This window comes from Nymphalis io, chromosome 22 (genome assembly GCF_905147045.1).
Source record: "Nymphalis io chromosome 22, ilAglIoxx1.1, whole genome shotgun sequence".
NCBI lineage: Eukaryota > Metazoa > Arthropoda > Insecta > Lepidoptera > Nymphalidae > Nymphalis > Nymphalis io.
The window spans coordinates 3427061-3453702 of NC_065909.1; the positions used below are offsets into that span (position 1 = coordinate 3427061).

The 26642-nt window shown below is 33.9% G+C and overlaps 5 protein-coding genes across 5 annotated transcripts in view; 4 read left to right on the forward strand and 1 right to left on the reverse strand.

Annotated features, from left to right (window-relative positions):
• Positions 1–26642, forward strand: part of LOC126777054 (heparan-alpha-glucosaminide N-acetyltransferase-like) — a 102400-nt gene that overhangs the window by 13263 nt on the left and 62495 nt on the right. The gene's annotated exons all lie outside the window — the stretch shown is intronic.
• On the forward strand, positions 459–10144 carry LOC126777052 (glucose-6-phosphate isomerase). Its single transcript, XM_050499906.1, has 12 exons — positions 459–676; positions 1102–1241; positions 1725–1893; positions 3251–3359; positions 4335–4499; positions 4749–4861; positions 5289–5415; positions 7216–7310; positions 7773–7931; positions 8567–8699; positions 9119–9260; positions 9595–10144. Exons 1-12 carry the CDS (start codon positions 459–461, stop codon positions 9783–9785), a joined length of 1761 nt encoding a protein of 586 aa, XP_050355863.1. The 3' UTR covers positions 9786–10144.
• On the reverse strand, positions 10619–15100 carry LOC126777085 (flap endonuclease 1). The gene is made up of 8 exons (XM_050499968.1): positions 14937–15100; positions 14794–14859; positions 14284–14487; positions 13490–13635; positions 13039–13206; positions 12451–12669; positions 11932–12081; positions 10619–11523 (listed from the first exon to the last, which is right to left on the reverse strand). Exons 1-8 carry the CDS (start codon positions 15016–15018, stop codon positions 11419–11421), a joined length of 1140 nt encoding a protein of 379 aa, XP_050355925.1. The 5' UTR covers positions 15019–15100; the 3' UTR covers positions 10619–11418.
• LOC126777125 (plasminogen receptor (KT)) lies at positions 15406–17011 on the forward strand. The gene is made up of 4 exons (XM_050500022.1): positions 15406–15717; positions 15799–15929; positions 16077–16186; positions 16615–17011. Exons 1-4 carry the CDS (start codon positions 15637–15639, stop codon positions 16746–16748), a joined length of 456 nt encoding a protein of 151 aa, XP_050355979.1. The 5' UTR covers positions 15406–15636; the 3' UTR covers positions 16749–17011.
• Positions 18040–25002, forward strand: LOC126777098 (mitogen-activated protein kinase 15). The gene is made up of 7 exons (XM_050499989.1): positions 18040–18293; positions 22032–22238; positions 22714–22854; positions 23012–23151; positions 23440–23638; positions 23868–24029; positions 24557–25002. The coding sequence occupies exons 1-7, from the start codon at positions 18055–18057 to the stop codon at positions 24978–24980; spliced, it is 1512 nt and encodes a 503-aa protein (XP_050355946.1). The 5' UTR covers positions 18040–18054; the 3' UTR covers positions 24981–25002.

Consider the following 26642-nt stretch of genomic DNA (forward strand, 5'->3'; position numbering starts at 1 on the left):
ATTTTCTACCAATAATTTGTAAATACAATATTTTAAGCTATAAATATGAAAATATTAGTGTTTTTATAACAGTATTTTAAAAAATCTGTAAAAAAATTTACTGACTTCAAATAACCCTTTAATTTATTGATTACTTTCGTTATACTGTAATCGTGATTGATAATTAAGTATTGTTTTCATAATCGTACATTATTAATATCATAACATTTTCCCAAATCTCTCCCCAACAATGCATATGCATGATTGGGGGCGAATGTAAAAATGATTACTATAGAGATTTAATATTTAAAAGTATAGGTAATTATATAACAAAAACAAAACGTTCCTCGTGTTAATATTTTTTTAATATTTTCTTTGATATAAAAATCGTTATTGTTTACTTGTAAAGGATAATTTATATTATACTATTTTGAGTGAATGGAAAATTAAAACGCCAATAACCTTCACATGTCATTGAAATGTCAGTTGGACATTCGTTATCAACCTTGTTGATACGGCAGTGTCGGCATATTACACCAAGATCTCGGAAACTTACTTATTTAAAAATGGAACCTAAAGTAAATTTGAAACAAGATCCAGCTTTTACGAAACTACAAGAATTCTATAATGCTAATTCCGAAAAAATTAACATCCAACAATTATTTCAACAAGACCCAGATCGCTTTAATAAGTTCAGGTACGTACGAATATTTAAAAAAAAAGAATATGAAATCGTTTTATTAAAATTATTTTATGTTAAATGTATTTACTTATACATTATTGTTACGTTCGCATTCGGAATTTACATTTAAAGGTCAACGGTAACGTATCAATGTCATACTATTTAAGAAAAAAAAGTTTTCAAATAACTTTTTTGTTAGGTTTGTAGTATAAATTAATTAATGATTTAGTAACGGTACTTAAACAAAAAAAAAATTAAGTTTCATTAAGAAAACTATTGCCTCATATTTTCTTGTGATTGCAAGATGCAATTTAAAATTTTTGTCTTCATAAAATGATTACAGATAAAAAATAGAGAGGTATAAACTTATATTAATTAAAGCATGAAAGCTACATAATATTTTTAATTATCAATAACGAAGTTTATAATGATTGTTTTAGTCTACGTATTCCAACTCCCAACGATGGTGATATCCTGCTGGACTACTCTAAGAACAGGGTGGATGCTACTACTCTCGGCTTATTATTCCAGCTTGCCAAGAGTCGTGGTGTAGAACAAGCCAGGGATGCTATGTTTTCAGGTGATTACTAAATGCATGTATACACTTTTTTTTTAATTAACTGTCAGTTTTGTCATATTTTATTTTTACAAAAACAAAATATTTGGCAGAATATTTTACGCACAAATATCATAGATACACACCAGAAAAGAGAGAAAAAAAAAACTAAATATAATAAAGACTAGACTGTTCATCCAGTAAGTGAAAATTAAAAAAAACATTATTGAAAATTTGAGGTACACATATACTTAAAAAGTAAACTTAAACCTAAACTTTTTTTGATTGTAAACAAATGAGATGCGTTTGTTGATATTTTTCTTAATTTTTACCAATCTTTATCATACATTGTATATTAGAAAATTAAAACAGAAAACCTGAGATTATTATACTTTAAAAAAAGGCATGAAATGATTCTTATTATTGAATTAATGAATATTTTGTTTTTTTTTTATTAGTTTATAATAATAATAAAAATTTTACTATAAGTAATTTGATTGTTACCAGGTCAAAAGATCAACTTTACTGAAGACCGAGCAGTGTTACATGTTGCGTTACGTAACAGACAGAATAAACCTATTTTAGTCAATGGAAAGGATGTCACTCCAGACGTGAATGCTGTACTGGCTCACATGAAGGAGTTTTCGGAGCAAGTTATCAGCGGCAACTGGAAGGGGTGAGTTTTATATACTGTTGGTTGTGGTAGGCAAGGGGGTATAGTCACAGTAGAATGCGCATGTGATTCCGTGGCACTCCTCGTTAAGACGGAATGGGCACTCCTCGTTAAGACGGAATGGGCACTCCTCGTTAAGACGGAATGGTTACCGTTGGTTTTTAGTGGGTATACCGATGTTCGGGGCGCACTCGTCGTCACACAAGATATATTTCGGAGAGTGTGCTCAGGAACTATTTAATTTGGTTCCCCCGTCACCTTTTTACCACAGAACTGCGAGGCATCGAAAAGATCTGCACCCGTACGTAGTTGACGTATTCAAGACACGTACGAAACGATTTTCTTCCTCGTTTCTGATACGCAACGCCAAGGTCTGGTTCTACGTTTTCCCCACCACCTACAATATTTGTACTTTCAAGTCTAGAGTGAATAGGTATCTTCTAGGCAAGCGCGCTCCATCTTAGACTTGTATCTCACTTTCCATCAGGTGATAACAGTCAAGCGCTAGCCTATACATTTAAAAAAAAAACGCCTTGGACACCAGCGAGCCTCACATAGCCCCCCACAGCCCCCCACTGTGGGGCGGAAACACTTAATGCGTTTTTTCAGCGTTAAAAAAAAAGGAAAGTGTACAAAGTGGGTATGGGCGGTTTAATTGAAAGTCGTCAATTCAAGTCATGAACACTTTAAGGGACAATACCTATACACGATAGATAATTATTTTATATGACGTCTTTAGGCGTCTAGAAAGAATCATTAGTGAAATCAAAATGATCTTTTTCGGCGATAAATTCAGGAAAATTGTAGGGGATATACCTAATTTCTGAAATAAACATATATATTAATCTAGTTCAAGCACATATGCGTTGTGGTATTGTTAATGATAATAATTGTTAATTTTGTTAACAAATTCTGCTTCGTTTTTTAAATAAATAATAGACTTTAATTTTAAACTTTGCTTAATGGCTGTTTCCTTAAAAAATGATTTCTCTCTTTCTAAATAAGTAAAGCCTTAAATTATTCAAAATAAATATATATAAGATAAAATATGATAAAAAGAATATATGAATTATTGCTGTTTAATATTGATGTAAATATTCGTCTTTAGGTAAAGGCTCAAAAATAAGCTCCATTATTTATATTGCTCTATTAAATAATATTATATAATCACGTGGCAGATATTCATTTTCAATGACAGCTTTCCGCATGATTTTGTTCATTTGCAATTCTTCAGAAAGTCGCCAGCAATTACACAATATTTTATATTTTTTTGTTGATAACTATGTTAGTTACAGAATTTCATTAATGGGGACATAGCCACTGAATATCTTCGTAGTTTCATATTTCATATTTTTTATAGGTACACGGGTAAAGCAATCACAGATGTGATTAACATTGGCATCGGTGGTTCTGATCTCGGCCCACTTATGGTCACAGAGGCGTTGAAACCGTACGCTAATCATCTTAAGGTAAGAAACTACAGTAAAATACCAACCCAATATAGTACCCACAAACAGTGATACTGTATTATTTTCCATTAAATGCGGCGGACGTCGATTGACGTACTATTTTTTCATATTCAAATGCGGACTCCAAATGGCGTCAATCATATTTTTCTTGTTACTCAAATTAAAAGCTACAACAATAAAATGTAGACAAATATGTAATATAAACCACTTATTCCCTTAAAAACTTTGCTTGACGGCTGTTTAATTAAACATAGATTTCTCTCTTTCTGTCTTTATTGATTTGACATTCGAAAGAAGAAACACATATATTGTTTACTAATCACTCGCTAAGCAACGTTTATAAGGCTGTTAGCTTAAGCCGTTTCTTGGTATACTATTTTCAGATGTACTTAGTTTTCTTTCTGGGAAACGCCTATCAGCGTCTGGGTATTAAAGGAATTTCCTTACCGTATTGAATGGACGAATTATGTATGGGACCAATGTAATCTTGTAGAATAGTAAAATCGTTATTTTTTTGTTTTAATTTGTAACTTTTTCATAAATTTGTTCTCGTATTAAAATAACTTTATATATAAAATATACTACATGTTCAGTTACTTGATAAATTACTTTTATGCTTTTTTAAATCTGATCATTGTAATTGTGGTTGGGAATGGTGTGTTCTCCTATAAATGGTCGTAAATATTAAGTTGAAGTAAATTTAAAGCGCGCTTTGGATGTATATTATGTACAGCTGTTGGATATCCACATAAATAAATAGTCTTTTAATATTGCTTATGGATTTAATTAAGTATAATAATTTAATCAATTGAGCCTTGATTCCTATGGCCGTTTGAAGCCCAATTAACATATAACGTTTTGACTTTGTAATAACACATCCACACCAGAGCATCCAAACACAAATCGCTGTTTGGTGTAAAATAATTTGTGAATAGAATCCAGCATTGGGAATATGAAAATGAGATTGTTGTCCAGGTTCACTTCGTATCCAACATCGATGGGACCCACATCGCTGAGGTGCTCAAGCGGCTGAACCCAGAAACAGCGCTCTTCATCATCGCTTCAAAAACGTTCACAACACAGGAGACTATTACCAACGCGACCACAGCCAAGAATTGGTTCCTCGGTGTCGCTAAAGATGTAAGTTATTAAATCACATTTAAAATTTTAATAATTTGTTTCATCTGATCTCTGCAGTGCTATTCTGTAAGAACTCACTTCATCACTCACCCATAATAAATACCATAGATTATTCAAGATCTCGACCGATGATATCGCATCGATTCAAGTTGTCAAAATTGTCAAGTCAAAAGTTGTTTATTTGTCTTTACTCCTGTGATTGGAGTTGGCTATAAACTAATTGTATATTTTTATTTATTTCTTTAACAGCCATCTGCAGTATCAAAACACTTCGTGGCGTTATCAACCAATGGAGAGAAAGTGTCAGCGTTCGGTATCGACCCCAAGAACATGTTCGGTTTCTGGGATTGGGTTGGAGGCAGGTAAGACACATCGACACATTAGTAATACTTTGGTAGGACTTTGTGGACCCGTCTGGGTACCACCCACTCATCATCTATTCTATCTAGTATTCTACTTAGTGTTATGTAGCTATAGGCACGAAGGATATAACATCATCCCAAGGTTGCCCAATGTCCTCCTGCTGGGCAATTGTTTGGGTTATATTTAAATTTCAAAGTATCCACTATTACAAAGTCCACTGATATCAATCGCTTGGAATAATAATTTGTGTTATATATAACGATTTATTAAAACAATCCCAAACTAATTAAGCGCACAGCTTGTGTTTGGAGTGGGGATGATAAATGGAGTCAGAATCAAACCTGCGAATTTTACGTCGCTCGAATGACGCTTTGTACGTAACATTATAATCTCGAAATAAACTTTTTTTTATTATTTTGATTTTAGATACTCGCTTTGGTCCGCAATTGGTCTGTCCATATCTCTCCATGTCGGTTTCGACAACTTCGAAAAGCTTTTGGATGGAGCCAACTTTATGGATAACCACTTCACGACCGCTCCCCTGGAGAAAAACGTAAGTGAAGTCTATATATCACATTTTATTTATGTATCTATCAAGTAACAGTCTGAATATTCCACTGCTGGGCTGAGGCCTTCTCTCCGTTTTTGAGGATAAGGTTTGGAGCTTGTTCCACGCTGCTCCAATGCGGGTTGATGGAATACACGTGTGGCAGAATTTCAGTTAAATTAGACACATGCGGGTTTCCTCACGATTTTTTCCTTCACCGTTAAGCACGAGATGAATTATAAAAACAAATTAAGCACATCATTTTGATAAAATTTGGTATGAACCAAGTTTGAGCCCCAAGGACATAGGATACGTTTTTTTACCCAAAGCCTGCCCCTCTCCCTCTAACACGCAGAATATTAGTTATTAAATATAATGAAATCCAAGCAGAGCAAACAAGAAGTGGAGTGACATCATATCACACATTAGTTATGAGAAATTTGTAGGTCACCACTACAAAACGCTGCCCTTACAATTAACAAAATACTAACATCATAAAATAGACCTTAATTTTACTAAGTGGTAGGGCATTGTCCAAGCTCGTCTGAGTAGGTACCACCCACTCATCAGATATTCAACCGCAAAACAGCATAATATTGTTGTGTTCCGCTTTAAAAGGTGAGTGAGCCAATGTAATTACAGGCATAATGGAAATAACATCTTGGTTCCCAAGGTTTGTGGCGCATTGGCGATGAAAGCGATGGTTAACATTTCTTACAATGCCAATGACTATGGGCGTTGGTGACCAATTACCATCAGGTGGCCCATATGCTCGTCCGCCTACCTGTACTATAAAAAAAAACCTACCCAGACGGACATACCCAAAGCTTTACCACCAGTAAATATTTAATCATTTTTTATCAATACTCTAATCACTTAACATTACCAATACCAATATGGAAGTTGGAAGCGTGTACACTCCCGGAAAGCACGCAAAGCCTTTGGGTTCTGCGCCTGAATTATTTCTGATCGTGACGGATTGCCGTCACATCGGATTATGAGAGTTAGGTCAGCTAAGGAATAGATTACCGGGACACCGCTCAGTATACGTTGGAAGTGTGCCCCGCGTGGAGTGCGGAGAGGGAGATCCTGGTCCGTGAAGTCGGACAAGACCTGTCCCTGCGAGCAATCGTGTCGGCGATGCTTCGCAGGGAATCGGCGTGGAGGGCCGTAGCCTCCTTCTGTGAGACCGTCATGGTTCAGAAGGAGACGGCGGAGCGGGAACGGGCAAGGGGCGATCCTGCTCGGCGAAGACGACGACGGCGTCGTCTCGGCCCTCCCATAGCCCAGACGCCCGGGGCTTAAAAGATAGGGCGTAACCCTGGGGCCGTGGATGCGTGAGGTGGGGGCCTCATGTGTCCTATTTCAGACGGCCCTGTGGAGGACGGCAGCCGTGATGGCCTCGCGCTGCCGTATGCACTAGCGAGGAGTGCGGGGGGGCGAAATTCGCCCCCTGATGAGAGCTCCGCCGAGCCACAAGTGGAGCAAAGCACGGGAGAGGCCGCGGATGCGTTATATCAACACGATCCCGCAGCCTCTCCGATCCGTGCTGAGGATGGCCATCGCAGTGGTTTTAGTGGGTAAGAATCCCACATAACCCGGTTTCACCCCCATAGGACCCGGGTACCTTTCTAAAGGTTTCCACTGCGAGAAAAAAAAAGCTAAGGAATAGAGTGTGCTTGTGCACTATAATATGTCCTGCGCTAATATCTCTTGAGATTGGCCACCGTGGTCGAGCTCGGCCCGAAGGACATTATTTTTATTACCAATACTGTAGACTATTCTCATCTAGAACCGTAATTTCAGGCCCCCGTGATCCTGGCGCTGTTGGGCGTATGGTACAGCAACTTCTACGGAGCTGAGACGCACGCTCTACTACCTTACGACCAGTATTTACACAGGTAATATAAGTTAATTATCTAACCTATAATATATTCAAACTACAACAGGAGTAAAGACAGAAAAAAAAATGAGTCGAAATGGCCACATAATTAGGTTAATCATTCCTAATTTAATAAATGCGTCGTTGTAACATGAAAATGCGAGTGAATTACGTTAGTTAGAATAGAGCCATTCAATCTTAGGAGGCCACACACACCTAGGGGCCACCGTGAGGGCCTCATCCAACAATAATATATTTTACATAAATAATATAATTTTACAGTGTGAAAAAAAAATGTAAAAGTGCCTAGCCTTGCCTTGGATCTCTATAAACTTGACTTTTAATTGTTGTATATATCAGTATTTAAAATGATACCACTTTTAATCAACTTTATACTATGTAAATATTTTTAATTCTGCGCCTTATGCTAACTGTGAGCGTAAGTTTGCTAACGCAAACAAATAATTTTTTTATGTAACAGATTTGCAGCGTACTTCCAACAAGGCGACATGGAGAGTAACGGTAAATACGTGACGCGTGGCGGTGACCAGGTTCAGTACAATACCGGACCAATCGTGTGGGGTGAGCCCGGGACCAACGGGCAGCACGCCTTCTACCAGCTCATACATCAGGGGACCAGGTGAGAGACACTTTGTTAAGACAACGTTTTTTTTTATATCACAATTAAATCAATAAATATATTGTTATATATAGATTTAATTATATATATATTGTTATGAAATATATTAAATGAAATTGTAAATCTAACTATATACCAGGATGGAAAATCTTATTTATGTTAATCCGGTTCGAAGGACCAAGTGAGACAATGGTATATGATAAGGAAATTGAACAAGAAATGATCATGAAATTCCTTATCTAAAGCTAATATTTATTTATTTTTATTTTATAATGGTATGTGATAATGTTTGGCCTATTTTTACTTAATAATAAAATTAGATTAGCGGAGTATATTAAGCCTACTCGTTGGTGATTAGACGAAATTACTCTTTACTTATAAGCACTGTAATATATGACGATGAATATGTCTTATTCATTTTTAGTCACGACACACACACATACACACACAGTAGCGAAACTGTGCATTTTTCTTAATAAAATGTCGCTTTTCGGCCCATAAATTATGTTTATGTAAAAGTCGAATGCTCAATTACTGCGAGAAAAAAGATTTACAAAAAAAAGCACATTTCGCAAATATATCTAATATTCGATAGTAAGATTCTTTTGTTACATAAGCAATGATACAATACGCAGATTGATCCCCTGTGACTTCATTGCGCCTGCGCAGACACATAACCCGATCTCAGGTGGTATACATCACAAGATCCTGCTCGCCAACTTCCTGGCTCAGACTGAGGCGCTCATGAAGGGGAAGACTTCGGAGGAAGTAAGTTAGACGTGATTTATGAAATCTGATTACTTAGGAAATACATGAATTGGCTGAAGTTTGTGTTACCTAAGTATATTCCAATGACAGTAAGACACATATTTCATTCAATTTACTAATAGGTTTGTTCTTTATTAATATATCATTATTTATGATAAATTATTCGTCTTAACTACTTATATTCACTTGAATTTTATTCAAAAGTTCTGATAACAACTTCGCCGACATACACAACAAAATTCAATTTTTCACGAATCCATAATGCATCCATAGATCCAACGAATCCATAGATTATTTTAGGTTTCGACCAATAGTCACGTCCTTGAACTCAAGGACAAAGTAGTTCCTTTCTTTCTTTTTTTTTATTGGATTGCTAAATAGTTTCGTCAAATATTTAATTATCTTTTAAAATGTTTCAGGCTAAAGCGGAATTAGAAAAGTCCGGTATGGCACCCGAAGCGATTTCAAAGATCCTTCCACACAAGGTGTTCAAAGGCAATCGACCGACTAACTCCATTGTTGTGAAAAAAGTAACACCCTTCACTCTCGGAGCACTTATTGGTGAGACAGAAATAAAAGTGTAATAACTATTTTATATAGTCATATAAAGACATTGAATTAATGGGCATTTTTTGTGTCTTCAATTTATTAGAAAGTCATCATTAATTTGACATATTAATAAAAATATTGGTGGAGACGCTTACACTAATGTCTTAAGTTTTAGTCTATTGCGATAGACAATTTTTATATCTATATTTTGCAACTATATATTTAAAAAAAAACTATTAATATAATTTACGTTTGGATATATTGGTAGGTAGGTACTGTCTGATTATTACATGTCATTTTAATATGTACAATACTATCAGCCTAAAATTTGATACTTCATCTCCAGCTATGTACGAGCATAAGATATTCACCCAGGGAGTGATATGGGACATCAACTCCTTCGACCAGTGGGGAGTGGAGCTCGGGAAACAACTTGCTAAGGCCATAGAGCCTGAGCTTCAGGACTCGAAGCCTGTCACCTCTCATGATGGTTCCACTAACGGCCTTATTAACTTCTTGAAGGAGAACTTTGCTTAGTAAGTTACTTTGATTATTTTAGTGCTTGTAACACTTCAAAATCTCTTTTTTATTATTAAAATGTTTCCAGTTTTTTAAAAATATTTAATATTATATACATTTTAATACCTATTGTAATAAAACATTATGAAAAATTTATTTGATAAAAAATGTTTTGAAATTACTATTTAAAAGACATTGTTATTTTTTATATAATATGCAAGAATAGTATTGCAATGTTGAAAAATGATATATTAAATAACTTTACGAATGAAAGTAGGTTTTTGAGAAAGAGATCTTATGTTTGTCGTTGATTTATTTATTCGTTGTATTTAATACTCAAGTATTTCAAAGTTTTTAATGAATAGATTGTGCAATGTGAAATAAATATTTTAAAAACTAATCTTTTTTTAATTTTAATCACAAAATTGCCCTCTCAAGTTATAACATTGGTTCCTTGTCCAAACTAGGTTGAAAGAAAATACTAGAAATCAAATTGAAGAGAAATAAAATGAAGTTATTTTCTATTACACATCTTATGACCATATACTTGTTAGTATACTAACAGATTGAAAGTAATCACTATTACATGTCATCGTTAATTTTGATTACAGTAATCAGAAATCAGGATTACAAAAATGTATATAGTTGATATAAGAATTTAGATTTACTCCTCAGTTTAATATTGCCGATTGTACCATTCCATCAAAGGCAAATTTTTTTAGAACCCTATGCTGTAATATTTTACCTTAATAGTCTTTAATCCGAACTTCATCCACGGGTCTTCTTCAGGACAATGGTTCCGTGTGGGTGCCCTAAGTCTCAAACAAAAATAAAAAATCAAAGACAATAGATAGAAATTACCAGTCGTTTATTTTATCATTCAATGACATACAATATAAAATTTAGTGGCCACAATTTTAAGCATCCAGTCATTAAACCAGCAAATGAAAACAAGTCAAAATGTATATTTATCTCCATTTTCTAAAACACTAGTTAGTCAGATTTACAAATTACACTTTAGTCTGAACGATCATTGGTTGTGTATAGTGTCATCGATTACCATCGACCTTTCAGATTAAAGCGAAATTACTTGGCAAATTTTGTTGAAATTGTGAATCTTAGCCAAATGTATTTGTAATTCACCTCGTGCGCGAAGGTAAAGGAAAACATAGTTTTGCAAACCTGCACGGGTCAGATGAGATTCTGCTAAAAGTGTATCCACCAACCCGCCCTGGAGCAGCGTGGTGGAATAAGCTTGAAACCTTTTCCATAAACGGGGAAGAGCCCTTTAGCCAAGCAGTGTTACATTTATATACTATTATTTTACATAATTTGACATTCTGCAGAGTTTCAGAAAATAGAGTTAAGTTAATAAATGCAATAATATTAATCATTTCCGTTCACTTCTATCGTCCCATCATTATTAATTCAAGATTTTCCTTATAAACATTGTTCATGATTGGTGATTGGTGTCATGAGAGGTGATTAGTTAAATAATACTATTTTCTTTTAAATTTCATATCAATTATGACAGAAAGAAAGAAATTAGTGTTTAACTAAACAGTCGCTAACAAAGTGTATAAGTACGGTCATTATTGAGATGTGTCCATAACCTATCTTAAAAATCTAATTTTTAACGCTTGCTGAGTTTTTATTTTGGCTTTCTTCCCCTGCCGCTACCGGTTTTCGCTTTCTTATTTACATTCTTTTTCTGCTCTTCGGCTTTGCGTTTCGGGTTGGGAGTTGTTGACAATATCTGTAATTAAATAGCAAATAATATTTTATAAACAAGCAGCTACTTAACGTCATTTGGAATAATATTACAAATCTATAAAAACAAATAACGTGAGGTTTTTTGTAAAGTCTAACTAAAAAAAATACTAAGCCAATACACGTAAGTTTAAACTAGAAGATGCAGAGAGTTTTAGTATATTATATTATAATATAAATAGTTGTGCTTCCATTTTCACTTAATGTAAATTTAGACTATGTGAAAAGCGTGAATATCTTTTTCTTGCAATCTAAACTTGGTGCATATACTTTTTCAATTGAATATCCGAAATATCAGTATTTGTCTGGGTCAGAATTTAGTAGTTTAGTGTTTTACAAAAAATATTTTAATAGTGACCATACCCATTGCCATTTTGTATAAATTGCTACTAACCTTAAAGAAACCATCAAGTCTGCCCTGTGTGGAGCCAGTACGAGCCTTTATTAACTTCTTGGCACCATTGCGGACACGATCCTCATTGAACTGCTTGTCTCCACACAGGAACTTAACGAGACCATCCTCATCTGGATCTGACCACTTCAACTGTAAGCAGAATTTGAAATGAGATGCCGAGATGGCCTAGAGGTTAGAAAATGGGAATTTTCTTCAAATTCAGACAAGCACCTCTGAATTTTCATGTGCTTTATATATAATACTTTTAGTGGTCAGCGGTGGAGGAAAAAATCTACATGTGACATATGAAAAGTTTATCCACTAATACACATTGGAGCAGTGTTGTGCTAATAAACTCCATAAACCTATTTAAGAGAAGAAGAGGTCTTGGTTCAGTACTGAGAGATTTACAGGCTGGTAATTTATATAATACTGTTAGTGATCACTACATACTAAATCTTAAATTTTATTTTAATTTAATACTCATGTATTAAAAAAATAGGTTATTTTTCGACATACCTCAATATCCTTTCCTTCTGTAACTTCTGGATTGAGGAATAGTCTTCTTGCATCTTCAAAGTTCCAATTCTCTGGTGGTGGATATTTATTTGTGTCTATGTTGTGCAGTACTTGTTCTATACTCCTGTGTTGCTTAATGAGTTCGATTGCTCGTTTGGGTCCAATACCACGGATCGAGCCACAGTAATCACAGCCGAGAAGTATGCAGAGATCGATGAACTAAAATATACATAAAATAAACATTTATAGAAAACACGAATAACACTTTGTGCAAGCTCATCTAGGTATGTACCACCGACTCATCAGATATTCTACCATTAAGCAGCAATGCTTAGTACAGTGGATCCACAGAACTGCAGCACTGGGCAGTGAAAAATCTCAGGCAAGCTGTCACCACAAACCTTAACAAATTGGTGAGTAATTACTTTCAAGGAACTGCTTATCAGTTTTTTACAGTTTTATACTGTAACTGTACTGTACTTTCTTAAATGCAGTTTAAGCAGTGCTTTAATATATGCTCAGGAACTTAAAAAATATTGTAGAATATTGTACATATTAAGGTTCAACTTCCAATTAAAAAAAATGTACCTCTGTGTGATTAAGTTCCAACCCATCAAGAACTTGATTCAGATGAAACTCTTGTACAGGCATCTTTCTTGCTTCAGAAAAGGTTAAATGTCGTAAGAGCACATCCGATCCGAAGGTCAATGCGTCCATGTCTTCTGTGGCCACTGCATATACTTTACCAGCTTTCACCTGTAATTTTTATTGTTAAATATTAAATAAAGTTAAGGTTACGCATTCTAACCACTGGGCCATCTCAGTTCTTTAAGGTTTCGAATCACACATGAAAACTTAGTATTGCTGGCTCATACTTGAGGTTGCAATTTTTGCTTAAGATTTATGTAATATCCACTTTTTTATATTTTCACAGTGGAATATATTGGAGTGGAATATAGTGGAATATTTGAAGATACTGGTGGATCTTCTCGAGATTGATTGATGCTTTATTATACTTATGATGATAAAAAGATCTTACTAAAGCTGCGCATTGAGCCTCTGCTTCACATGGAGCCTCTACCACAGGAACACCCATCAATTTCAAAAGCTGCCTTGCTTCTTCACCATGCTGTTTTGTCACCTTCACCAGCCGACGATTAAATTTCTCAATAGATGCTGAGTCACCTGTAAAAGTTTATTGTTATAACTGAATTACTTTTCAAGTTGTATGTTTGCTACGTCTTCCAGCATTTGAAAGAGGTCTTGAAGATTTTTTTATTTTAACATAATATTAAAAAAATAAATCCCTAAGTTACCGCCACACAAATCTGCCATCTTTGGCTCAAGCTTATTCAGCCTGCTAACATAAATTAAAGTATAATAGTTGGCACCTGATATTGCCATATGAGTGGTATCAAATAATTGCAACTGCTGGCATTATAATAGTTCAAGTGAAAAATCGTTATAAAAATGACAGTTTGTTCACCTGACAAGGTATTGACATGTTATAGTGCATAAGTGTAAAAAGGAACACATAAGTCAGTAGGCAAACACAAGTGCAAACTCATAATCCAATATGTTGAGTACTTAACCTAATTTCATATACATTCCGGTGCAATTTCTTAACTAGAAGTAAAATAAAAATTTATGGTATGACCTACCAAAAATACTGCCTAGTTGTTCTAGTGCCTAGTTAGAAGGCCTCACATCTGGAGGTCCTGGATGAAATCACAGGTTATCCTGATAACAGTTTTTAAGCTGCAAGTTTCTTGTTAATAACTGTTCAGAAATATGGTGTTGTAGCATGAAATTACAATTTAATAAACAGCTTACCAGCTTCCGTTGCCTTCTGCAGTTCTTTCTCTGCCTCTTCCCGTCTCTCTGCTCTCTTATTGAGTTGATGAGATTTCATTTCAGGCGGTTTTCCATCAAACACATAAACTGGCTTGATACCATTTTCAACAAGACGGATTGTTCTATAAAATGTGCCCATGAGATGTGATGTAGTTTCACCATCCACTGATGTTAATTGTGCTCCTATAATTTTAATTTTTTTTTCAATTACCAGACCTATCATCGGTTATTTTTCAATATATTTAGATGTTAAGCAGAAAGCCCTAACTTTTATTGATAAACCTTAAGGCCCGCATTAATATCTAATAAATTGTAAAATATAAAAGTTTTAACATTAAATATTTTGTTTATAAAATACAATGAGGCTATTTGATGACTTCACTTATTGGCAATGAAGGTTTCAAAAGTTCCTTACATCACAAATATTGCGTTAAAAAAGGAATGTAAGTAAATTAAAATAAAGCGTCAAAATATTTATAAATCTGTTACCTTCGCTCCTCACTGCTATCAAGAACTGATACAAGCTCATAGACGCATCAATTGCCACTTTTCTACCTGTTTAAGAATAATATTTATTGAGTAATTTGTGATATGCACTTAGAAATTTAGGTTTTTTATGATCACCGACATACCGAAGTAATTTTTAATTTCCATTTCTTTAACTGCGTGGGGTGCAATATCTGCAATTAATTTTGATAAACCTATAATACCCATTTTGATTTACTGAAATGTCGAGTTACGAATTAAAAATATTATAGTAGTTTTTTTATTAGGCTCTAAATAAAAGCGGGAAATATTTGACAAGTGACATTAACAAAGATTATAAAATGAATAGTCTTAGAGATGAGCAGCCCCATAAAAGAAATCGATATTAAAAACGAATGGAAGATTGTAATAGACTACATACACTACAAATTTAATTCATTTTACTTAACTTAATATAAATATATTGTAGTCGATATATTAAATTAAAAATGTGTAATAACTGTTATTGTTATAACATTATTCGAGCTATAATTTCAAAGCAAAAACAAAACGTATGCATAGTTTCCTATTTTATAACTTAGATCATTTTGACGTCATTTCGAGCTGTCAATTTAAGTCATTAAGTAAGATTGGACTGTTTATTACGATAAGAATCGAACAGTTATAACTTAAGAAACGATAAATGTTTAAAGTGTAATTAAGGAAACGTTGACGAAAGTGATTTCAAAACAAGAGAATTAATAAAATTTGAACAAAGCCACACCCTTGTGTGATTAAAATAGGTTTTAAAGATATATTAAGTTTTATACTTAGAAATTATAAAGTAAGAAATTAAACAATTTAAAAATGGGAAATTACATTTCGATAAACTTAGAAGATCATTACAGGAGAAATGAAAAATTCCTTCAAAATTTAAATGAAATTGCAGTAAGTTATTTTTTATAGCCCAAATTTTATGTTAACAGATGCATCATTCACATTAAAATATAAATTTAACCTACTTTACAGATGGAAAGGCAAATTCAATTGAGAAATCAAATGGCTGAAAGACAGAGGGCAATGGAATTAGCCAAAAGTCGAGATTTATGTCTCTGGTACTCAGGATTTTATATAGCTGCTACTGCTGGCTTGTTTACTGGGTAAATAAAAAATAATCATATGTTCCTTTTTTAAAATTATATATCTTTTTCTCATACATCTGTGAAAAACTTAACATTTATTTTAGGACACATTTATGGTCCATAATTGATAGTTATTATACATAAATCATGTTTCTACCAAAACAGGTTTAGAAGAACTAAAAGGGCCTATTTCTTATTTCCTCTTCTACCTCTTACATTTGTCAATCTATATTATTGGGATCTTGCATATGGGAATAAAATGCATCGACTTAGAAGTAAGTGATTACGGTTTATATCTTATTCCTAAGGATTTCCGTTCATTGATTTGGAAGCACAACTTTAAGATATTTTTTTAAGAAATTCACATGTTTGTCTTGATGATAGAGCTTTGTAAAACTGCCAAACAGCAATATTTCTTATTGTTGCGTTCCGGTTTGAAAGGTTAGTGAGCTAGTGTAACTACAGGCACAAGGAACATAGAAAATGATGCCCAAAATTGGTGGCCTGTAACTATGTAACTATGTAAGGGATGGTTAATATTTATTAATAAAAATATATGTATATGTATATCATAACACGCAACAAAAGTTCGACTTTGAATAAAATTTTTTTCCATGTATTGTTTGATTGAAAACAAAAAGATATCTATGCTTTCATTTTTTTTTCATCTACCAAGTATTTTTATAAAGTATATATTTCACAGTGGAGGCTGAGCACATAATGACACACGAATCTGATATGCTAGAAGTACCATGTGGTTTGCCAACACCGTCCTCTATCGACCAACGTCGCTTGGATCAAGAAGAGAGGAACAAGATTCATCCTCCCCTCCCATAAGTTAATTAATAAATAACACTGTACTAATTGTGCCTTCACTGCTTTATAGTTTAAAAAGCTGTGGAGATATGTCAATGAGTGCGCTAGTTTGCTTCTTAAATGTAATCTCAAAAATATCGAAATTCTTAACCGAAAGTATTAAACATGATTCCTATATATTAAATGTTCATAGTTCTAACTGTATATTTTGTATATTATTTATTAAATAAATATATTTTTATGTTTATTGTTTCCAGATTTTATGTTTTCGTATTTTTTTATATTGTTGCTATTATATAATCAAAAAATATTAGCTTTACGATTTAGACATCGAAGATGTACTTTTTATCAAATTTAAAACTATTTTTTTACTTTTATGTTTAAGTTTATACTTTTAAATGTGAGTTGTGATATTAACTTTTTTATTTTTTAGTCGCAGGATTAATGTGTATTTTTTTACTAACATGTGTCAATGATAAATATGTAATTGTGATATTTCAATAATTGTTCTTAGTAAAATCATTCCTAAGAATTTTGATAAAAATAACTTATGAATTCAACAAATAAGTATTATTAGATTCTAGTTATTCAAAGTTGAAATGTCGTGTTTATTCAATCCTTGTTACATCATTAAAATATTGAAAAAAGTTAAGGTGTTTTTATTTAGCCACAACAACCGAACTGACTCTTTCGATTGACAATTAGACAAAAAAAAATCGATTCGAATGTTTAATCGATCAAACAAAAAAGCTAGGGTCAAACATTATTTTAATTGACAGTTGTAGTTGTCATGACAACGAACAACTTGTTTGCCGCAGTAAACAAATGAATCTCGTCCAGTCGTGCAAACAAAACGTGCAATTATTTTATTTTACAATAAAGAATATACAGTACAATTTTAATACATTGTATGAGAAATGTAATTATATATATATATTTTTATTTTTGAACATGTGAGTGTTAATGCTTTATAATATTAATTCAGTGGATTTGTATTACAAGTTCCATACAATGATATAAATTGTTTTATTATTGACTTTTTCGGTTGCTTAGTGTACAAATATAATCGATAAAATTTTAAAATTCAGTAGTCATGCTACAATATTCAAATTAGTTATCGATATTCAGTATAATTTACATATTTAGGCTAATTTTGTTCCTCTATTATGAAACATTCTCATGGAAGCTTATTATCATTTTAGAGTCGAATTTCACAGTGGTTATACACGCATAGTGAATAATGAGTCAGATCCAAACAAATGCAAAACGTGACGAGAAAAAAAAGGATGTACAGAATAAAGCGTCCAAAAAGAGTCCCGAAAAAAATATGTCCGAAATCGATGAACATATACTAAAGAGATTTGATATAAAAAAAAGATTGGGTAAGGGGGCTTATGGCATCGTCTGGAAGGCCATAGATAGGAAGACCAAAGATGTTGTTGCGATAAAAAAAATATTTGACGCGTTTCGCAATCAGACCGACGCGCAAAGAACTTTTCGTGAAATTATATTTTTACAATCATTTCGTAATCATCCGAATATTGTAAAGCTGCACAGTATACACAGGTATGTTTAAAATCTTTTATAAAATTACATATTAAAAATATTAAACGTATTTAAAATAAACTTTAATAAAGTTAGCTTTAACTCACATTTGTATTTTACAAGATTAACGCCACTACCGGAATACCTACTAATATAACGCTACTATCGGAATGTAGATTCCATCCAGAAGAACCGTCAACAAACCCAGGAGTTATTTTCGAAAATCGAGTTACATTGATAATTAAATACAATTGAATTAATATTTAAACTGTATGGAAATCAATGAATTAATACCTCATTATTTTCAAATGTAAAGCTATCACTGGTTTTGAATGTAAATTGTACCGAGAAGAATCAGCCAATTTAAATATATATATATATAGGTAGGCGGACGAGCAAATGGGCCACCTGACGGTAAGGGGTCACCAATGCCTATAGACATTGGCATTGTAAGAAATAAAGTAACTTAATAGTTACTCTTTTTTATCAATCATATATATTTTATAATCATATACTATTTTATTTATGTATTTATTAAGATAATTGAATACTAACTCTACGAATTTTTGATTTTTACTATTAATATAAATGCGAAAGTAACTATGATTGTCTATCAGCTAAACCCCAGAACTGATTTCGATGAAATTTGGTATGAAGCAAGCCCACCCAGGGAAGCGCATAGAATTCTTTTTTATTCCTAACTCCTACCTCCCACATCCCCTGACACGAGCGAAAACTAGTTATCTATGTAATCTTGTAGAGAATAATATGCCTTGTTCATAGATGCTTTGAACGTATTCATTGGTAGATGTAAAGCGTGATTTCACTACCGAATTAAATAAGTTATATGTTGCCACGCAAGGATGTGTGACTTTGTGTTGAGTCAGATTTGTTAAGTTTATTTTTACTTCTTATAATAATATAATAATAAAAAAATAACGTTACAATTGTCTATATGACCGAATCAGCAATAAGATTGCTGTTTAGCTGTGATAATAATACACTTCTATTTATCTGAATCGGTTAAGATTGTGATTACGCAACTGTTTCTTATTTTTAAATTATATTTAGAGTCTGTATTTCATCATATCATACATGGAAGTTTAGCTATCCTTTCTAAATTCCAATAAAAATATTTTTTATAGCTATTAATAAATACTCGATCGAGATGACGCAGGTATTCTTATATAATAAGAAAATTTACTAAGCAGAAAATAACTAAACCGAGATGGCCCAGTGGTAAGAACATGTGAATCTTAACCGATGATCGTGGGTTCAAACCCGGGCAAGCACCACTGAATTTTCATGTGCTTAATTTGTGATTATAATTCATCTCGTGCTTTACGGTGAAGGAAAACATCGTGAGGGTTTCCTTTACAGGTTTCTGTATGTGTCTAATTTCACTGAAATTCTGCCACATGTGTATTCCACCAACCCGCATTGGAGCAGCGTGGTGGAATAAGCTCCAAACCTTCTCCTCAAAAAGAGGAGAGGAGGCCTTTAGCCCAGCAGTGGGACATTCACAGGCTGTTACGGTACGGAAAATAACTATGTTCTTGTAGATGCTAAATGTTTTGGAAATGTCAATTGCTTTCTAGCTGGTTTTACTCGCGTTTAACAATTAATACTGCTACGCATCTGTGAGTCGTAACGTGATATATAGTTTATAGCAAATGCACTGCCAAGATGGTAATAACACGTAAATCTTAACTGACGATCGTGGGTCACATGACAATTCAGTGGTGCGTGGTGCTTAATTTGTGGTTATAATTCATCTCTTGCTTGACGGTAAAGGAAAACGTCGTAATTCTGCCACATGTATATTTCACCAACACGCATTGGAGCAGCACGGTGGAATATGCTCCAAACCTTCTCTTCAAAAAGGAAGAGGAGGCCTTAGCCCAGCAGTGGGACATTCGCAGGCTGTTACTGTACTGTAATGCACTAGACAAGTACTAGATCATCTCATCATCACCGGCTTACGTCATCATAATTATATTAATTAATTAAAAATACACTATAAAACTCCGAGTCACGTGAAAGCTATTTGGTTGCTAGCTAGTTTTATCAAGCGCTTTTGTTGCAAATAATAGACTTAATTATTGATCAGTGATTTCGCACATTACATTAATGAACAAGGCGTTCGATTCATTGGCATTTGAAATTTGATTAAAAAAAGTGTATTTTGTGTGTAGTGAAGTCATTAGGTACTTACTGTATTCAAAAATTCAATAGATTACTTATTACTAATATTTTTCTGACTTAGTGATTCAAGGCCTCTAGGCACTTAGAAATTTGAGCCTATTCTCTCTAATTAGAAATTTGAGCCTATTCTCTCTAATTCCTGCTTCCCCCTTCCTTCTTAAGTCCACGCGAGCTGGTTCTCGATGTCACCGCCTAACTGTGACATCAATTCCATCGCGAACAAAGAAATTTGGCAACTCCTTTCTTTGTCGCACTTCCAAAAAATGGAATTACTTACCAGCTCACGTGTTCCCCTCCTCTTACAACCCGGGTTCCTTCAAACGAGGCGTGAAGAGGCATCTTGCGGGCCGGCAAGGCGAAGGCGGCTAGTGCAGAACGTTTTTCCCGTCTGTACTGGCCGTCGTCGCGTTTGGACTCTACTGCCACTTACCATCAGATGGAGTATAAAAAAAAGCCCCCATTCCGACGGGATTAAAGTAAAAGCTAAGAGGACCGCCCTACGTAGCTGAAAAATATAATATAATATATATGTATATTAGGGTCCCTAAGCCGACGCTTTGTAGGTCTAGGTATAAATCCTGGGCTGTTACTAATGCTGTGGGCTGTGGCATGGTGTTATGAGTAACGATCCGTTTCCGATTCTATTCCGACTCGTTTACGTTTTGATTCGATTGCGATAAAGTGACAATTTTTAGTAGAACTATACCTCTGTTAATATTCATTGTTTATGGGTTTTGGGTGTAAATATTTAATTCTAAATCTATGTATTTTAATTGAGGAAAATGTCTTTGTTAGTTTTCTGGTTAGATTCCAATAAAATATATCGATATGATTTTACTTTGCTAATGATGATAGAAAAACGCGTATAAGAGATTTATCATGATTAACTAACCTGCGTAGTTGCGTAAAATGCGTAACCTGCCTAGTTTACTAGTTCTCCCGAAAATTAGAACTAAGTATGCACGAAAAGATATAACATTTGAAGGAAGAACTTTATAACAAATTATTAACTATTATAAAAATGTAAGCTCAATTAACGCAATCAAGTATCGGCTCTCACGCTACATTTTGGAAAATAAATACTGATGACATAAGAAACTTACTTTATATCTCGTTAGCCTACCTACCTACGTTACTACTACCTACTACGTTAGCGTTACCTATGTGGCGACCATTATTATATTTATAATAATAATAATATCCTGGGACATTTTTCACACACGGCCATCTAATCCTAAATTAAGCTTGTACAAAGCTTGTGCTATGGAAACCAGACAACTGATATACTACATATACTACTTTTCTTTTGTAAATACATACATATATAAATAATTACACCCAGACTCAGGACAAACAGTCATGTTCATGCACACAAATGTCTGTCCTGGGTGGGAATCGAACCCACAACCACCGGCGTGAAAGGCAAGTATCTACCAACCACGCCAACCGGCAATATTTAATTTTATGTCATGTTGTTCTCATGTAAGTGACGTTCGTCTTTTTTGAGAATAAAGATTCTTTGAACTTATATTTTGATGTATAAATAAATTTTAGAGCATTGAACAACCGCGATATATACCTTGGCTTCGAATACATGGAGACTGATTTGCACAACGTCATCAAACGGGGTAACATATTGAAGGATATACATAGGAGATATATAATGTATCAAATGTTAAAAGCGACGAAGTATATACACTCTGGTAATGTGATACATAGAGATCAGAAACCTAGTAATGTACTCATCGACAGTGCCTGTAGGTAAGTGGGAAATAAAACATGACATATTATATTTTAAATGTAAATTTGAACTATGATATAATGTATATGCCAGTGTTTCTTGATCGTTTTATAAATTGGAGAACATGAAATGTTGATACTTTGTGTGCTTAATATTTGCGATCGATCGTGAGCATTCACTGGTACAAGTGTTTGAATTTAATGACAAAATGGTGATATTATTAGAAGAAATAAGAAAATCCATTAAATACGTCGATTGTAGAAAATCTAGAAAAAGACATTAGGACAACCACTCCTTCTCTTATATAAGAAAATGTAATTTTCTTTTATTACAGTTTATAATGCGTACGTTTTCTCAGAGCACGGATTAAGAACCACTAGACTCAAGTTCCTAAAAAGGCAAATTAATTATTGGAATTGTAACAATACATGATCATCGTTTAATGCTAAGTGCATCTGCAAGGTTATAAAGATGTTTTGCAATTCGTTTCCCCAGGGTGAAGCTAGCTGACTTTGGTCTAGCTCGGTCTGTGTCATCGATGTACTCTGGTGGTGAAGATGGAGCGGACCCATGCTTGACGGATTACGTTGCCACGCGCTGGTATCGAGCACCGGAAATACTCATTGCTAGTAAAAAGTTAGTGATTTTTCTTCCCCATCTTTTTTTTTTGGTGAATATTCAATACAAATTAAGTAGATTAAATAATCAATATCCGGATTTGAAACTGGGCTAATGTCACATCTTGATTCTCAAGGTTTTGATTAGATCTTTTATAATTCCTCATAATTTTCAGTTACACAAAGGGCATAGACATGTGGTCTCTCGGTTGCATCTTGGGTGAGATGCTGACTGGCAAGCCTTTGTTTCCAGGAACGTCTACCGTTAATCAGATCGAGCGGATCATGGCTGCGCTGCCGAGGCCGTCTTCTGAAGGTAATAACAATAATTAATAATTAAATATTTTTCATTCAATGATACATACAGTTTAACTGTTATTATATCGGTAACACACTGTATAAAATTGTATTCATGATTACTGATGCTGCAATGAATATTTTGCTTTAAAACGTCTTTCGCAATATGTGGAAATTTCTGGAGAGATAGTCTATCGAGAGAGATATCCTCAACAAAGTACTACGATTTATCGGTCATACTTTTCCAGCTTAACGTAACTTTCTGCTTAATCCATTTTATTTTAAAGCTTTCGCCTTATTGACTCAGATATTGGAGCAGTATGTAGCGGCTACGGATCATCCCTCATCAAAGAGTTGGCATCAGCTAATTCGAGGAACGCGTCTCTGACTGCTCAACTGGCATGTGCGCCAAAAGATGCATCAGAACTAGTCCAGCAATTGCTCGTGTTTAACCCAGCGAAACGACTCAGTGCAGAAAGGGCCTTACATCATGAATATGTCTCCAAGTAATATTATTAATCATTCTCTTTTTATATTTAAGTAAAACTGAAAACTAAATATTTATTCTATATAAGTATTAAAGACGCAAAAGGCAATTAATGGGGGATGCAATTTGAATAAAACTGTTGATTCACGAACGTTAAGAAATTCTATCTGCATGAACAGAATAAATTTCATTCGAATCACATTATTCAACTTTAGACATATAAATGTTCTAAAAATTTTCTTTTGTAGATTCCACCGTGAAAAAGACGAACTGATTCTACCATCAGACGTTTTGCTGCCTCTACGTGATGATAAGCAGATGTCTGTAGACGACTACAGGAACAAGCTGTACAGCATAATGGCAAAAGGTTTCCAGAATTCCAATGAACAGCCAAGGAAAACTTATTCCAGGTAAATTTTTTTAATAGTAAATATGATGACGGGAACTAGACCAGATGTAAGCATCGTAAGAAAAATATATAAAAATACCTAACTGTCGGAGATATATAAAGGTTACTTAAGGCGTTCCTTGGAGACTGGAGATAAAACCCTAAATAAGCGTAATTTGCTTATGACTCTGAGTGAATACATCACCAGCAATGGGGTCTGACGCTATGTCCAATGTATCTGTAATGACACTGGCACGCGCAATACAGAGAAAAAAAAAGTTTTGTTTATCGGTGGTTTAGGTAAGTCTAACCAAATGTGACAGCCCGGCTAATGTCCCTCACCGACAAAAGCAGGTTTTCTAACGATCAACATAATATATATATATATATATAATAGGATATATATATATATATATATATATATATATATATATATATAATAGGATATATATATCTGATGAGTGGGTGGTACCTACCCAGACGAGTTTGCACAAAGCCCTAACATTTACATAAATATATATAAAATCAATTTTGATTATCCTCATACAGCAAGTCACAAATAATAGCAACGTCCACTAAGAGCAGGAGTTTTCAAGAAACGTCTGATATATCGAAATCACATATGAAATCCAAGCTAAGTGTGTCAGCTGATCAGAAACTCAGACCGAAGCCGAAGCCAACCGATAGACCATTGAAAGAGTTCAGATCAGATCAGACTATCGGAAAACCCATGAAAGCGACCAGGTATTTCGAGACTAGGAGCCATGAATGGAATAATAGTCACGGGGATTACTTCCAAGTCGCGAGACAGAATCCATCAGATATATTCTCAGGGGAGAAGAAAAATCTTCAGCAGAGAAGGAATTCGACGTCGTTCTCCACAATAACCATTGGTGATGGGTGCTACGGGAACCAGAAACATGGTGTTATAACTGCAAGCGCTTTGTTGGACTTGAGGACAAGTATCCGATAAATTCAATGAATGTTCTAGAATAATTTAGTACTTTTAGGGAGTTTTTTTCGATTGTGTTTTGAAGGTTTTATAGCGATGTATGATGTGAATGAAATGGTGTCAAATTAACCTTCAAGTACTGGCTATTATTCTTATAGAAAAATATCGGTCTGTGTTCCAATAGACCACTGGAAAAGAATCTCACAAAATTGCGTTAAATCTCAATCAATTTTCATAAATTCGATAGTAAATAGTAAGTTTATATTTGAAATTATATTTGCTCATTTAATATTTCACCAAACATAAACATTTTCATGAAACGTTAAGATTTAATTAATCCAGGGTAGAAGATCAGTAAAGTATTTTCTATACGCGGATACTAGAGACTTGAATTGGTCAAATTTTAGTTTTTATTTTTGTTTTTAAAATCGCATACTGGTGCTGGTAATACGCCTTAAAAATATCATTTAGAAATATATTCAGTTTTTTCCGTTAGCGTTTCGGCTGCAACCACGCATCATCTAATTGAGTAGTTGTTAGCACTGGTCTGAATGTTTCTGCCATAGTACCATCAATGAACAATAGGAGATCCGCTAGTCGTATCGGATAATTGTTTACAAATTGTTTTAAACAGGAGTATTATTCGCATGCTGTATATTATTAGCGTTTTTGTATGTAAGATAAAAGATAGAATGTTCACGGTGCCTTTACGACCAGACGTCGGTACTTAAAGGTTAAGTTTGTTATAAATGTATTTAGTATTTCTGTCATGTAAAATTTTTGTTTAAATATTAAAAAAACAGTTTAGTGCAATAAATTAGTCTTTAGTCTTGGTGATTTTATCTGCTTCTAATTATACATCGTTTCTCGCCAATCATAACATCGTAATACAATGCAGAAAAAAAAATTAAGTGACAGCCTGCCTCACACGCTTCTATTGCAAATCTTCGTATTATTTCTCTGCTTAATGTATATCATACATATCTTCGGTTTCTAAACTGCCAAGTCATGTTCAAGAGCCGGAAACATCTTATCATTCTAACCCAACATTAGGTTTTATAACTAAATAGGTAGAGAACGGCGTATCAAAGTTTTGTAGGATTTAGAATTGGTTTTTTAGTTGTCCTAATCTGGTAAAGACTAAATTTCCGTCATTGGCCTTTTCCGTGATTTCCATTACCATAGATAGATGGTATTTAACGTAACCCTACTACTAGAATTGTGCAAGAAAGACAGCGAACGAGACGTTCCTTTTAGTGCAAGAAAGATAGCTAAAAGAAAGTTAGCTAAATAAAAAATTGGAATATGTTAGGAGATAACCTCCTACGTGTAAATCCAATGTTTCCTCTCGGTCGAGCTTTTACCGCCATCTTGAATGATGTCTTTTACAAATGTCAATGTCAATTATAAGGTTTTTAGTTTTTGCAATAGTATATTTTTCGTGCCCTTTTTATATAAAAAGTGAAAAGCAATTGGAGCTTACGATGTTGTCACTGCAGGGTGACGTTACGTAGATATGGGTGTTTTAGATATTTTCTCTCCTATTTACCTTTAGAGGACAGAGTTTTAACAATAAAAATGATTTATAATATTATACATATTGTATTGTATTAAATTTGTTGTCAATCGCCGTTTGGTGGTGAAATATACACAATATTTTCCTGAATTAAATCAAGTCAGCGG

Bases quoted from the DNA above. Each gene is read 5' to 3' on its own strand.
- LOC126777052 (XM_050499906.1), top strand. From the start codon at position 459: ATGTCAGTTGGACATTCGTTATCAACCTTGTTGATACGGCAGTGTCGG. The intron at 3,360-4,334 runs GTAAGAAACTAC...ATTGTTGTCCAG, and splicing joins CGTACGCTAATCATCTTAAG to GTTCACTTCGTATCCAACAT. The intron at 4,500-4,748 runs GTAAGTTATTAA...TTTCTTTAACAG, and splicing joins TCCTCGGTGTCGCTAAAGAT to CCATCTGCAGTATCAAAACA.
- LOC126777085 (XM_050499968.1), bottom strand. From the start codon at position 15,018: ATGGGTATTATAGGTTTATCAAAATTAATTGCAGATATTGCACCCCAC. The intron at 12,670-13,038 runs GTACATTTTTTT...TGTATATTTTAG, and splicing joins TGGAACTTAATCACACAGAG to TTCATCGATCTCTGCATACT. The intron at 12,082-12,450 runs GTATGTCGAAAA...TTCTGCTTACAG, and splicing joins CAGAAGGAAAGGATATTGAG to TTGAAGTGGTCAGATCCAGA.
- LOC126777125 (XM_050500022.1), top strand. From the start codon at position 15,637: ATGGGAAATTACATTTCGATAAACTTAGAAGATCATTACAGGAGAAAT. The intron at 15,718-15,798 runs GTAAGTTATTTT...CCTACTTTACAG, and splicing joins AAAATTTAAATGAAATTGCA to ATGGAAAGGCAAATTCAATT. The intron at 15,930-16,076 runs GTAAATAAAAAA...CTACCAAAACAG, and splicing joins ACTGCTGGCTTGTTTACTGG to GTTTAGAAGAACTAAAAGGG.
- LOC126777098 (XM_050499989.1), top strand. From the start codon at position 18,055: ATGTCCGAAATCGATGAACATATACTAAAGAGATTTGATATAAAAAAA. The intron at 18,294-22,031 runs GTATGTTTAAAA...AATAAATTTTAG, and splicing joins AAGCTGCACAGTATACACAG to AGCATTGAACAACCGCGATA. The intron at 22,239-22,713 runs GTAAGTGGGAAA...TCGTTTCCCCAG, and splicing joins CTCATCGACAGTGCCTGTAG to GGTGAAGCTAGCTGACTTTG.